The 15,320-nt window shown below is 33.1% G+C and overlaps 2 protein-coding genes across 4 annotated transcripts in view; one reads left to right on the top strand and one right to left on the bottom strand.

Annotated features, from left to right (window-relative positions):
- Positions 1–15,320, bottom strand: part of LOC115882916 (probable JmjC domain-containing histone demethylation protein 2C) — a 459,323-nt gene that overhangs the window by 114,792 nt on the left and 329,211 nt on the right. The window lies entirely within an intron of this gene.
- LOC115882918 lies at positions 1,831–4,834 on the top strand. Of its 2 annotated transcripts, XM_030901186.1 has the most exons (4): positions 1,831–1,981; positions 2,054–2,137; positions 2,259–2,405; positions 2,503–4,834. In XM_030901186.1, the coding sequence occupies exons 1-4, from the start codon at positions 1,912–1,914 to the stop codon at positions 4,395–4,397; spliced, it is 2,196 nt and encodes a 731-aa protein (XP_030757046.1). In that variant the 5' UTR covers positions 1,831–1,911; the 3' UTR covers positions 4,398–4,834. The 2 variants fall into 2 exon arrangements, with proteins under 2 accessions (XP_030757046.1, XP_030757047.1); XM_030901187.1 differs by lacking the exon at positions 2,054–2,137.

The raw sequence follows: 15,320 nt of genomic DNA, 5'->3' as shown, positions 1-15,320 counted from the left end.
TAAATTTCCTGGTAAAAGTACTCTTATCTGAAAACTAGTATTAACTACAAATAAATGAATAAGAATGATGATTAGATCGTAATGGGTACAGTTTTAGCATCTTATATAACACCATTTTTAATAGGTTTTATGTTTTTTATTTGTTTTCTTGAAAAAATGACAATTAATTGTTTCATTGTACCGATCTAGTATTTTCTGGAACTGTCGTTGGTATATTTCAGGTATTAGTCATGGAGGTTTCATAATGGATTTCATTGATTATGATAGGCAGGTGGATAGCGTTGTTTCTCTTACTATATGGCTAGGATTTGCCAAAGCCGAAGTCAGGTAAGATTGTCCTTTAAGAGGCTTGATTCCCGCTTCGGAATATACTATAATGAAGGTTCTAAGTCTATAAATCATAAAAGTATTGTTAGAAATTTTTGAATTTAGATTTTTGTATAAAATTGAAACCTAATTAACTTCAAAATTAAAGACTTTAATAAAAAAAATTATTGCGTTGGTAAAATGTTAATTGCAATTACTTATTACATCCCCTTGTATTGAGCCAAGTTACGCTACTGATATTTAGTATTACCCTAAATTATAACTAGAAAAAAATTAAATGTTATAGACAAAATTGGAAACGTCGTATTGGATGTTGTGACGGAACAAAAATGTAAACAGTTCCCCTGTGGTGAAAGCCATAGCCCCTATACTTCCCTCCCATCTAACCCACACTGCAACCTATCAAATCTAATTTATTACATCCGATCGGTTCAGTGAAAAGGCCAACTCGAACGACGTGGATTGTCGTGTAAGTAATTGCTTTTAGCTTGTTATTGTCCTCCTCTTCAACGAGATTATAAAGTTTTTCCTTTGAAACAGAAACAAAAAAGGAATAAGGTGGCTTTGAAAAAGCTCAACTCGGACGTTTTCTTTGTGGTGTTGCGAGACAACGGGAGTTTAAATTAATTGGACTCTATGACCCAAATAATCTAAATTAAAAAGCATGGTTGAATTAGAGGCAGAAAAGTATTTATTTGAAAACAGTACTTGAACATGACAGACTAATTAAAACAACTATTTTTTTATTATTCTAGTAATTATGAGATAAAGGCATTTCTAGTAAGGGTTTTATCAAAGTTATATCTACGCAATAATTGAGTAATACTTGTACGTGTACATTCTGTTAACCGGAAATTTTTGTCAGTGGGCATTATTCCTATATTCCTATGCATTACAAATTCCCAGAGTGGACTCAATATCCGGCGACTTCTCAGTCAATATTACTTATTGGCTTAACTGAGCCAATTGATTCTAACCGTATTACATTACTGTGGCAATTAGTTAAAAGATCATAAGTCATTTTTTTTGAGTTTTAACATTTGACTACATTCGTATAGAAAATGTACCATAGATTTAGTGGTAAAAACGGCATATGTAGATTTACGTCCGAAATAAGCGAAAAATGAATGTAAATATTGGGTATTTTAGGAATGCACTTGATTAAGTTTCATTAAAGGGCTATAAGTAAATATATTTGCATTAGATTTTATTTTTGTCTCGATAAAACCGGCATAAGTGTATGTATCCTAATACTTAATAAAATACTAAGGTATAAGTCAATATATTACTATTTTCTAAATATTGTAAAAGGAAAAATATATAATTATAAGGATATAAGTCTACATTTCCTATTAAAGCTTAGTGAATCTAAATTTTATATACACATATGACCTTTTAACTAAACCAAACCCCCATATTATATCTACTTATATCCGTTTTATTGTGTAGTCATTTTATTTTACGGGACATTTTACATTTTTTAACATAACCTCAACTTACTCTTTATTTTTAAGTTGTTGTTTTGTTGCATCTCTAGTTTAATCGTTAATTTGTTTTGATACTATTATCTGATATTTAAAAAAAATGGTGAAATATAGAGGTGGGAGATCACAAAGAATAATGGATGCATGTCGTCGCCTATCATTTGAATCTGGTAAGTCTGACAAATTTAATTTTTTCGAACGTATTTTTGTAAAACTAAAGCGACCGTCTTATTGTATTATAGGAACTCATTCTGTTCAACACACAGTCGATGAACAAACCCTTAATTTGATTTCTCTACCAGAACCTTGTTCAGTAGAGATCCCAGGTGAGATTTATGGTTTAGAAAAAATACAGGCGGTCACTTTTAAGCCTTTTGGCCCTGGCTAAAGATTTACTTAGAAAATTTGTTCCCCCTTAATTATACCACCTTTTTTATTATATTTTAGCAAAAAGAACTGATATTAATGCTGACGAAATACCCGTCTCTAAGCCTGTATCTAACGAATACCATACATCCTACAACTCCTTAGATAATCCTGGTGATGATGGCTCTGTCCTTTTATCTGTAGAAATGGATGAACAACTGGTAGAGGGTAATTATTCTTTGAGTAACTAGTTATGGCATATTTATCCATTATGGCATATTTTTAGAAAATATTGTGTCTAATTCTCAGATATATTATGTTGTAGACATATACATCCAAGATGATCATCCATCGGGCAGTTACAAGGATGAAATTGATATTGAAGTCCTAACAGTTAGTGGTGAAGGTGTCGAAATTGCACAACACAATGCTACAATAAAAGAAAATTATATTCAGTCAGAGCACTCAATGAGTGAACATGATAATAAACGAGATGATGAAACTAAAGAGACACTGTCAGATGAAAATAGAACACACACATTCAATCTTAAAAACCCGAAGAAACTCGATATAAATAAAAACCTTGGCAACCTTGAAAATTACGATAAAGACGTAACTACACATGATGGAAGCATTGGAATAGAGAATCCAGGCATGGAAGTTGAAGTAAACAACCACAAACTTGATGATAATGTAGAGCGAGATCCAGATTATATTGCTAGTGGTAACAGTGATGATAGTATAAGGAGTAGTAATAGTCAATCTAATAATATCAAACCATATGCTGTAAAAAAGGTTAGACAGCGAAAATCAAACCGAAACTTAGGTAAAACGTATTTAACGGCAAGGGGTAAAACCGTGCCTTCCAGGATTCTAAAGCCATTAAGAGATAATTGCAGGAATAAATGTAAAAATGTTCTTAGTGATAAAATAAGAAATACGATTTTTGAAGAATATTGGTCGTTGGGCAGTCACGATCGAAGGGTGGCTTTTATAGCAGGGCTAGTAGGCATTCAAGAAAAAAATATAACAAGGAAAAAAATAGAAGGAAGACCCACTAAGAATAGAATAAACACATATAAATATAAATTTATTATTCACGGTGAAGAAATAAGTGTATGCAAAACATGTTTCTGTAATACACTCGGTGAAACAGAAAAATTTATAACTTGTGCAATGCAAAATAAATTATCATCCATAAGCGGCATTACACACGAAGATCTGAGAGGCAAAGCAGCACCACCTCATAAAACACCTCAATATAAAATCGATGAGGTAATAAAACATATAAATTCATTTCCAGCTTATAAGAGTCATTACTCTAGACGACACAGTAATAAAAAATATTTATCGTCTGAGTTAAATATCAACATAATGTACAAATTGTATTGTGAGGAGTATCGAGAAAAACCTGTTTCGTTAAACATATATTCTCGACTATTTCATACTTTAGATTTAAAGTTTAAAAAACCAAAAAACGATACATGTACAAAGTGTGATACATTTGCCGCACGAGAAAAATATGCAGAGCATGAAAATGAAAAAATGCAATATCGTAGGGAGTTGGAAGAACACCAAATTGCGGCGGACAAGGCATATAACTCTAAACAAATAGATAAACAAAAAGGCCTTCTAGATAATTCTTGCGTAACTTATGCTTTTGACCTTCAGCAAGTTCTACCAACACCTTTTTTAACTACTAATAAAATGTTTTACTTAAGACAGCTTTCAACTTATAATTTAACTGTACATAATTGTATTAATGGCAAATCTAGCCATTTTATGTGGCCTGAGTGTACTGGCAGCAGGGGTGCAAACGAAATAGCCTCTTGCCTCTATAGATTCCTTAAAGATATACCTAATGGAATAGAACATGCAATTTTTTATTCTGATACATGTGGGGGTCAGAACAAAAATATTAACGTAATATCCATGTTTCAATATTCAATTCACTTACATCCTACTCTAAAAATAATAGACCATAAATTTCTTATCCCTGGCCATACTCACTTAGAATGCGACGTCGATCATTCTGTAATTGAAAGAGCAAAAAAGAAAACTGCTTTTGAAATCCATGTACCCATAGATTGGTACCAGTTAGTGAGAAATGCCAGTAAAAAGAACTATTTTTCTGTTTATCCAATGGAAATTGAACATTTTTATGCATTTTCTGATATAAATACCAGGGGACCACTTCAAAAAAAGTTAATTTTAAACTAAGGGAGGTAAGCTGGTTAAGATACACGAAAACTAGTACAGTCGCTTACAAACACAGTTTGCTCGATGAGGAACCGTTTAAAGAAATTAGTTTTTTTAGAAAAAATCAAAACATTTCTCATTTAGAAAATTTTCAACTGACTAGATTATACGATCGTCCACGACCAATAAGTTCTTTGAAAAAAAAGAATCTCTTAGAAATTGTTGGTCTGTTAGATAAGGATGTGCAATCGTTTTACAGAGATTTGACTGTAGATAAAAGACTCGAAAAGGATACCGACCCGGATGTGGATAGGTATATTTCCGATGACGAATCTGAGTAATACATTAAAAAAAGAATATAGCTTTATTTTCTTCTAACCGACTTTGTTATACATTGGGGTTTTTTTCTTATTGTATTATTATCTGTAATAGAATTTTATTTATTTTGTCATTCTTTGTTTTTTGAGTCAGAAATAAAATTTAAAAAATATTTGATTATTTTTTTCATTTTGATGTAAACGATCGAAAATGTAAACTTATGACCCTTATAATGCGCACCCTTAACAGGAATACTAAGATAAGTATACTTATTCCTTTGTTAGTAAAAATATTATATCTGTATATCACAAATATATCGACTTATAACCATTCTAGTAACCGGTATGTTTAACCGTTTACCTAGCTAAGTCGTCTTACACCTTTATAATGATATGCGATTTTCAATTAAATCGACATATGCTCTTTTTACCATTTATTGAAAACGGTTATTGTTTCTTAAAAGGGCATATCTTGTAATATTTTAATTAAGTGGATATTTTCCATGTAGTTCAATTAGCATACATTCTCAAATTTACAAATATATGAGAATTAAAATTTATCTCATTTAATTTAGATAAAAATAACTTAAAATAAAGCCAACTTAAACTAGTCAAAACTTTAACGCCATTTTCCCGAAAACTTAGAAAATAAACTTATGACCTTTCAAGTAATTGTCACAGTATTAAATAGAATAAATTACATCGTCTTCATCGCTACAGACTGTGTCATCTGTTTTTATTTTGAACAGTTTAGCTACTTATAATAATAATATAAACAGTCAAAACTTACTGTATGACTGTTTAGACCAACAAACAATTCTCTTCATTTAAGAGAATACATCGTATCCCAGTATGAGCAGGTACTTTACCCATAAGTACGTTACGTTTCGAATGCATGCGGTCCCTCGTCCTCGTATCCCTTTGAAATCAGCCAAAGCTCTCGGCTGTTCCGATCGCGTTTACATGTTACGTTCTCTTGTCGTGTCCGCCCACGTGCGCTATTCAACGAAAGCCGCAGCCCCGCTGTACATTGTCTTACATAACGCATCCATTAGCTGAGTAACGGCGGTCAGCCATGACAGCCGATCTCGAAAGGCTGGACGGAGCTCTTCAGAGTAATAAACAACACAAATATGCATATGGCATATCATTAAAATCCTCGATAGTAAAAGAATTTCATTGTCTTTGGAAGATTTTTTATTCTGACAATATTATTTCGAATTATTCAGCAATCCATGTGTCGAGATATTTACAATCTGGTAACTATTCATAAAATGTATCAATGCTGGCGTCTTCAAGTGGATAGTTTCAAGCTTAATTGCTGTTCTAAACCGCATAGAAGTTTTATATTTTATTTGATGACGTATCAGCTTTTAGACATTTTTATTTCTCATTTTTATATTTGGCGCCCAACGTGTGGCGTTCAATATAACAGATGGATGAAATAATACTTACATTTCTTTAATTTCCCTTCCCGATTATCAGCGGAGCAACTAGGGGGGCTAGGGGGAGGGCTTAAAAAGCCTCATCAATGCCATTCATAGGTCCAGAACCCTTTTGCGGCGTTGCAAAACCACTCACAGGAATGACCACAAAACGGCGGGTGATCAACAAATCTCTATATTGGTGGAGAAATTCACCAGAGCAGTGACAGGCGAAAAAGTTTATAGAACATCCGTCAAAATTTACGGCAGACCTGATAAGCAAAGGCAAAAAGTGTCAAAAATATAGCGGGTGTTCTAACGGGGCATTGTAAGCTTAGTAAGCGCTGACCTGTAAAACTGATGCGATTGGAGGGTACATTAACAACTGTCAATTGATAATTTTATTTCACATCTGTATCACTAATTATAGCTGACTTTTTCAGTGGTTTTGAATCACTCACCCGATATATAAATGTTCTTGGGGGCATAATGCTAGCCGCCAGTACCGTTTTCGTCTGGCACCGAGCGAGCCGATGGAAAAAACGATCAACAAATCTCGAGAACCAGTCTCTGCTCTAACGGAACCTTACGGCTCTTCCTGAATGGACGGAAGGCGCCGAGCCGGTCGCTGTCAGAAGGCGCGAAGAAAAAGAAGAAATAAGAGACAGACTGAATTGCTAGTTCTGTTCGTCGCTTCGTAATAATGTTAATAAACTGTGCTGGAGAATGTCGAGAGTGGTGCCGTTTGGAATCGGTCATTGGACTTTGTTTCTAACCTTAGTTTCTAACATGGTTATGAGGTGATGTTGTTCATCCGTAGCTGTCTTGACGAGTAGGATATTCTAATTTTTTAATCAGTAGTGCTGTATGGTGAGTTAGTTCACTCTATTTTTCGGTTTCCCTGGGTGTTGGGTGATAAGAGCTGTGCAAGTTATTAGAGCAAATTACAGAAAAATTTAAAGAAATAACACTCGAAGGTTAGTGGTAGTTGGAGAGTAGGCAGTAGCAGCCGACACAGCTTTTCAAAACAAGGAAAAATAAAAGAAAAACCGGTCGACAACATGTTTACCAGTGGCTGTAAAACCGGCTCTCTTATGCAAATAGCCCCGGCATAATTTTGTCTAATTTAAATACGAAATTACACACGGCATTGTGCGTGGCAGCGTGACTGTTTTCCAACTTTTTATGGCCGTTTATCAGCAGCGCTATCGTTATCGTCGACCGACTCAAGTGGGTCAACAATAATTGAACAATTCCACATCGAATGACTAACAAAACACTCGAGCAATTCGCGGATTAACGTCGCTATTTACGCTTACGCAAGCAAGTTTATACCATTTTTGTTTCGTTAGCGCTTTTGTTGATTAGTCGTTGCCTTTTCGAGAATTTTATCGCGAAAAGGATTTTTTTTCTCACTGTTCGTACATTATGAATCTGTTATTGAACTTTTATAATAAAGTCGTCACCATAGAGAAATATAAAATAAAAGAGATTTGTGATTTCCATAGTAGGCAACACGTTTAGCCAGGATCGATAGTAGCGCACCCTTGAGCCCTAACTAAACTAAGACTGTTAGAGCTACAATTTAAAAATATGTTACAAGATAGAAAGTGTCCCAAATATGTAAAAAATATCATAGTTGTATTTTTTTTAAATGGAACACCCTGTATATTATTCTATTTTTAGATTCTACGATTGAAATAAAGGAAAAATTTGATTAAGGTTTATCACCCTTAAACCTTACCGTTTTTGAAATATTTTCAATTTTGTGAAATTGCAGTAATAAATTTAAGACTTCATTTCTTCAAGGGTATCAAATTTTTTAATATTACATATTTACTGAAGATTATTTATTGATCAGATATTGTGTTCCAATAATAAAAATTATATTTCCCTATACAGCGTGTCCAAAAATTTATATTAAATAAGTACTAGTTTTAAACGGCAATAACTTGTTTAATTTAAATGGAACACCCTGTATATTTTACGTGACTAAGATGTACAATTTAATTGTCTATCAAATTGTATTATACCATTTTACCTATCTCTTCAAGTTTTCGTAGAAAATGCATTTTCTTATAATTTAGACTTCATTTATCACTATACCCATGGAAAATTGACATTTTAGATTATTTTTAAAGATGTAACAAATTTTCAAAGAGTACAGATACTAATATTGTCGATATTGTTTGCTTATTTCATTAAAAAATAAAAAAAAAACTGTTTAAATATTTTGTTAAAGAGGACCAATTAATATGATCATAGTATTCAAACTACATTAATTTATTTTTTAGCTTTTTAATTCATTTATTTTGTCATTTTAACAGAACGTCAACGGTTTCTTGTAGACGCATCTGTTTTAAAAAAAGTAAAGTGTTCTCGAATAGTTGAATTTAAATATTTTTATTTTTTTTCTTTATTCTTTGTATTTTTTTGCTTCCGACGACGGAAAGAGATAAACTTTCCGAAACGTTAAGCATTTTTTTCTTTGTTAGACCAATTTTTATTACTGTAAACATAACTTCTGACAAGCAGCGTCCGTTTAGGTTTAACGCCAGAAGTGTTTACAAAAAATAACTATTTTATTTTGTAGATTTTTCTTGCAGTGCAGTGGCGAAATACCCATAAAGGATTTTTTTGGAGAGATGAATCCGCCACATAGCTATAGACATTTTTTACATTAATTGACAATGATCTACATTAATTGACTGTTTACGATGATTGATGATTTAAATTCGCAATAATTTGCTGTCATGTCACTTGTCAATCTTGATAGGTAATCAATGTGATAGGTACCAGGTGGCAACCCCCTGGAGCCTTAACTGAACTATGCAACATTATGGTCGAGTTAGACAACCTTTCAAACACTCTTGGCATATTATAAAATAATATAACCTAGAAACGAAAAATACTTATGAAAATATTTATTTTGGCAATCAGTTTCATACATATAAAAAGAAATGAAGCATTAAAAACATGTGTACACAGATTATATATCTCATATAGATAAAATGTTAAGCATTTTACGTGAGAAAAGCTCCACTTAGCTTGTTATCGCCTTATAAGTTACAAAATTTCAAATAGCTGGAGTGTGATTAAGTAGAGAGTAAACAAACAATTTGAATAGATAAAAATATTATTTTAAGCTATTACAAATAATATTAAAATTCTACGTGTAGTAAGTAGTAACATAGACTTATAAAAATATTTTTAGAATGTTTACCTTGAAAATATTTTTTTTTTAATTTTTTAAAAATATTTTAAGATTTTATTATGGAATATTTCATTGAAAAATGGAATCGATTGGTAATAAATGTCTTATTTGACCTTTCAAAATGGGATAATAAATATATAATGTTGGTTGTAACACCGCAAAAGTACACAACTATTAAATTTTAATTAGAAAGTACGTATCACTTTACTGTAATGGCAAAGTTACAGTAATTAATATCATTGCGTTTGAAACTTGTTTTAATGACTCATTATAATTCTATTAGTAAAAATTAAGTATGTAAATAATTGCTGCTGACGAAATGACCTTTCCTGACCTTCAATAATTTTCTGCTCTTAATTGCGATGAATTTCTGGGAAATTATGGATTAAACGGAATATCCTTATCGAAAAGTAAATACGTAGTAATATGGTTTTCTAAAAATAATAAAAGTACCCTATGATTAAAAATTTCATTATCAAAGTGTGCTCCAGAAAGACAAAATTATGTTATCATATTCTGAACTATTGGAATATGTTACGAAATTCAATGTGATAACCATCTTCTGATGCGTGTCAAATACTCGTCAGCGAGTAATGGCAGTAAGTAAGGGTATAATATCAACGAGATTCATCGAGAAAATATTGACGATAAGGTCGGTCAGTCGCATAGAACATGTGTTGAACTGTCTCTAACAATACCGATTGTAAATAACATATTTTAAAAACCTTAATAGTTATTAATGATACAAGTTCGATAGGAACATCATAATGAAACGCGTGTAACGTTAAGACACGAGGCGTTGCCGAGTGGCTTAGTTACACAAGTTTCATTAAAAAGTTCGTATCGAACGTGTATCATTCAAAATTTAATCTACGACGCGACACGAGGGACGATCCAAAGAGATTTGATTTAATTTAAAATATCAGAGATATCCTCATAAAAATTAAAATTCAAAATTATCAGGTGCCCATATTAATCGACGCCGTGGTAATCGTGCTTCTTGGTTGTTTCCATTATTTTGACTTTGACAACTCAATTATTGATGTTCAATTTTGTGTTAAACGTTCAATTTTAGCAAAAAGCAAAAAATAATATTAATATGGGTGATTCTGATTCTGAAAGTGTCCCTTCGGATATTGAAGGCATTGCGCAAAACGTTGTCGATTCCCTACTTCCCGAAAAATCAAGACAAACGTACGAGCAAGCCTATGTAAAACTTGAAGATTGGTATAAAGGAATCCAGAATAGTAGTAACGAAAAGGTTCTCCGGGCATATTTTGAACATCTTTCAAAACATAGGAAGGCTTCATCACTTTGGGTATATTATTCCATGCTACGTTCAGTTATATCAGTGAAGAAAAATACAGATATTAGTATGTACGTCCATTTAATTGCATTTCTAAAAATAAAATCGGAAGGATTTCGGTCAAAAAAATCGAGAATTTTAAGACATAATTAAGACATAATTCGTTTTTTTGTTGGAAGCTGATGATAAAACTTATTTCCTGACAAAAGTTTCATTGATAGTGGGACTTGCGGGAGCCTGCCGTCGCGGCGCCGGCGTATCGAGTTGATAAATCTGCAGCTGCAAAATGTCGAAGATGAAGAACAATGCATTCATGTCATTATTCCATTTACGAAAACAAAGATATCACGAGATTTTTTTATAACGAAAGGGAATGCTGAAGGAATAAATATGGTGGAAATGGTTCGAAGATATATAGCTATGCGGCCAAGCAACACAGAGCATACTCGATTTTTTGTGGGGTACAGAAATAGAAAATGTATTAAGCAACCCGTTGGCATTAATACTTTAGGGAAAATGCCGTATAAAATAGCATTGTTCCTAAGTCTTCCAAATCCACAACAATACACTGGACATTGTTTCCGTAGATCGTCGGCGTCGTTGCTTGCAGATTCAGGAGTGGATTTATTAACTGTTAAAAGACATGGTGGTTGGCGCTCTAACACAGTGGCAGAGAGCTATATAGAAAATTCCAAAGAAAATAAGAAAAAAAATGTCATGTAATATTTTGGGTAACATTTCTGGCAATTATGGGTCTTCAACAAGTTCAAGCACTCAGGAAATAAATTTACTTTCTAAAAATTCAACTTACCTGTCATCGTCTGGAATTAATTTAACCAATTGTACTGATGTTATAATTAATGTTTACAATAAATAAACGTAGGTATATAGGTACCTTTTTTGCTTGTTTCTTATTTTAAAATTTGCGTGTTATTATGAATTCATAATAGCACTATTATGAAAGCCATAATGACATCCAAATGACAATGTTAAATGTGTCATAATGACATTGTCGTAGATTAAATCTTAAATATTATGGAGAAAAAAACTGAAATAATAAAATCAAAGAAAATAGTACATTATCTTATTTTCTCTCCAACATCACTCTAATCTTGTCACGCTCCTTTTGTTTTCCAACTATTTCACAATGTTTAATTATGTTTTCATTATAAATTTCAAGAGATAAATCACTGACGTAAACATTCCAATTTATCATGTATAAACAAATATAACACATCAATTTATTGATAGACAGCTTTCGATTATTGGAATAGTTCAAATTTCTTACTAAAAAAGGATTAATTGGGAAATATAAATTAATATCTGGTTGAGATGATACACTGTTGAACAATCTAAAGGTCATCGATTAGTCTAAAAATCGTTAGAAACGGAAATTTTAACTCAGATATTTATAAAATTACTCAATATAAAGTACACTTCAATTAATATTTTTTTTATAATAAAAAACCGAGATCTAGAGTGATTAATATTACCTACAAAAATAAAACTCTTTAAGATTCCATACGTTCAAGAATAATATATAGATAGAAGTAACGAAGTAACTACTGGTTTCTAAGAATGTACGTAATATCTTCTTTCATATAGACTTCAATGGTTGTCAATAATAATAGCTAAAGGTAGCATCGTTCCTCTAAAAATGATTTATAAACTTATTAATGATACATGGCTGTGAAACTTGGACATTAAAATAAGAATTCATAAGGAAAGTCCAGCTAGTGCAAAGGTCTATGGTGCGATAGATCTAGAGACAACAAAAAAGGACTATGAAGAGGATAGAGTGGATAAGACTCAGATATCAGATAAAATCTTCTCGTCCGTTAACTCTCCAAAGTTGGTGTCTCAATTGCTCGGATCGTTGTTCTCCACCCCTCTCTATCTTGAGCGGCTATAGAAGCCTCTTGCAGGCTTTGACCAATAATTTCTTTGGTTTGGTCCACCCAGCGCGTCGGAGATCTTCCTCTTGGTCGTTTGCCATTAATCTTCCCTTCGATTAATGATTTTTTTCAGTCCATCTGTTCTACTCGAAATGTGCCCGAAGATATGACTGGTTTATTTTTGTTGAAAGTCTTGTGTTAACTTTCAACTGCCTTAGAATTGATATGTTGCGCGCTGGTCCGATGTTCTGTGTATGAAATTCGCAGCATTCTTCTGTAGGCTCACATTTCGAAAGCATCTATTTTTCGTCTGTTTGTAGTTTTCAGAGTCCAGGTATCTGATGCGTAAGTAACGATAGGAAAGATCAATGTGTTTACTAATTTTAATTTGTTGCGCTGAGATATTGCAGAGTCTTTCCATATTCGTGTTAGTTTTACAGTCGAGTTACGAGCTATTGCTAGTCAGCGTTTGATTTCCTCGTTACAGCCTCCCTTGTTTGTTATGAGGGATCCGAGGTAATTGAACTTTTCAACCACCTCAAAACCATCAATATCCCTGATGTTAGTAGGATTTTGGTCTATTATCATGACTTGCGTTTTCCTTTTGTTCAGCATAAGGTTATGTTCCGCACTGATCTTACTCAACCTTCTCATTATTTGATCTTCTTCAGAGCATATGCAAGAATTAGAATTCAGAAGACTTATTGCTTACAATGACTGTATGAACCGAGAATAATTAATCATGCAAGACGCCATGATCAGCTGACTTATTAGATTCCGTTTACCTATTTATTGCTTTACAACATCAAGAACTTTGGTTTAGTTAGGGTATGTGTGTAATAAGACGTGTTGAAAGATAAAAATGTACCTATTAAATTTTGTTAATTGTTAAAATCTTTCGAATTGCGGGCTTTTTGGCAGCAACATTATTTTAAACACCGTTAAAGTGAAAAAATAGATGTAGGAGAAACAATAAATAGTTCTACTACATATTTTAACAATTTTTATTGTGCAAAACTTCCAGAAACCTTCATATTGTCTTCTTTTTGGCAACGCTGGATCCATAGTTTACTGCACTACGGGTCATACATATTTCCATCACCGGCTCTAGACCAAATGATGCTTACATTGCTAGTTCGCAGCACATAACTAGAAACGAACGAAAAATATGATAATGATTACGTTATTACAAGCAGCTATTGGCATTGTCTGCAGTGAGGGTTCATTAACCATCAAGAAATTACAATCCGCAACAAGCAAAATAAATAGCCAATCTATTTACGCCAGCCTACGGTTATACAGTACTTTTACCATTAAGAGCCAAGCCAAGATATGTAAATGAGTAATTTTGTCGCTCGACTAGCTCACCTACCGAATCAATTAATTTCACCGTTAGTAAAAGTACGGTAAGACGATGAGAAATCTTAAAAATAAAAACGAGTACACGGATGGAGTAATGAGAAAAAAGATTACACCGTTTTAAGAGGATAATAGTGATTGCAGTGAAAGCTTTCTGTGTGTTAAGACAATGGTTGTAATGATGCGAAGATGCAATTGCTCATCAACGGAGATGCGATAGTTTTTTCTATATAAACCTTAAAATTTAAATGATAGGGTGTCAGCAAAAACTATAATCTAGTCAGGAATATTTAATAAGTAATCTTAATCTTAGTTTTAATCTCTTGATTTATGTTTTATTAAGTGTTTGCCATAGTGTAGGTTTTTTGGACAGATTTATTGTACAGTACACAGTATTGTAGATCACTAGGTTTCTTTCTCTTCAGTCTTCTGTTGATAGAAATGATGTGGAGTCGATAGTAATTTCTTTTTTGTTATAAAACCTTATTTTGGGAATCATCATCATCATCATTTAGCTTATACCTTCTGAACAAAAGCCTCCCTTGACTCTAGCCATTTCTTTCTATTTTGTGCCACTTGAATCCAGTGTTTCCAGCCATCCTCTTAATATCATCTGTCCATCGAATAGGAGGTCGTCCTTCGCCTCTATAGGCCTCGTGTCTTGGTCTCCATTCCACAAGTCTCTTTGTCCACCGTCCATCTGTCATCCTAGCCACATGTCCTGCCCAATTCCATTTAAGATGTAAGACAGATATCACCGCATCTCTTGCTCCTATTCGATTTCGTATTGTATGATTGGGTATTTTATCTCTAAGTGTAACTCCCAGCTTGGGCCTTTAAATTTTCCATTGCATGACCTGTATTCTATGTATGTTCTTTTTTGTCACAGTAAGTGTTTCAGCTACATACGTGAGGACAGGCAAGACACACCGGTTAAAGATCTTTCTTCTTAACCGAAAATTGGGAATCCTCCAAAGGTACCTCCAATCCTCCAAGAGATTTGAAGAAATGTCTAAGAACTTACGACCGAGAACAATCAAAGATTTTCCTTGATTAACAAGTAATTGAGTACGAACAATCTTCGGATTGTCACGGGGTTTTAAGCAAGACACTGTCTCCTCAACAAACACCTCAATAGATTGAAGCTAAGAAACAACGGCGAATGCAGATTCTGCGGGGAAAATGGGAAAACACCAGAACACCTCATCACTGTAATTTATTGTGTAGAATGCTCTTATATGCAAGCCTTTGAAATGTCAAATAACTTCGTATTACATGGCATGAACCAAGAGAGAGCGCTGCTAAGTATAATAAAGAAAAGAAAATCGTCATACTTTGGACATATTCTCAGAAGCCACAAATACCATCATACTACACTTTTATCATCAAAGTTAAAATTGAAGGGAAGATAGGTCAGGACAGCAGAATG

Source organism: Sitophilus oryzae, unplaced genomic scaffold, assembly GCF_002938485.1.
Source record: "Sitophilus oryzae breed Bouriz unplaced genomic scaffold, Soryzae_2.0 scaffold_179_pilon_pilon, whole genome shotgun sequence".
Lineage (NCBI taxonomy): Eukaryota > Metazoa > Arthropoda > Insecta > Coleoptera > Curculionidae > Sitophilus > Sitophilus oryzae.
The sequence above is the reverse complement of the archived record's forward strand: the minus strand, read 5'-3'. Positions and strand labels throughout refer to the sequence as shown.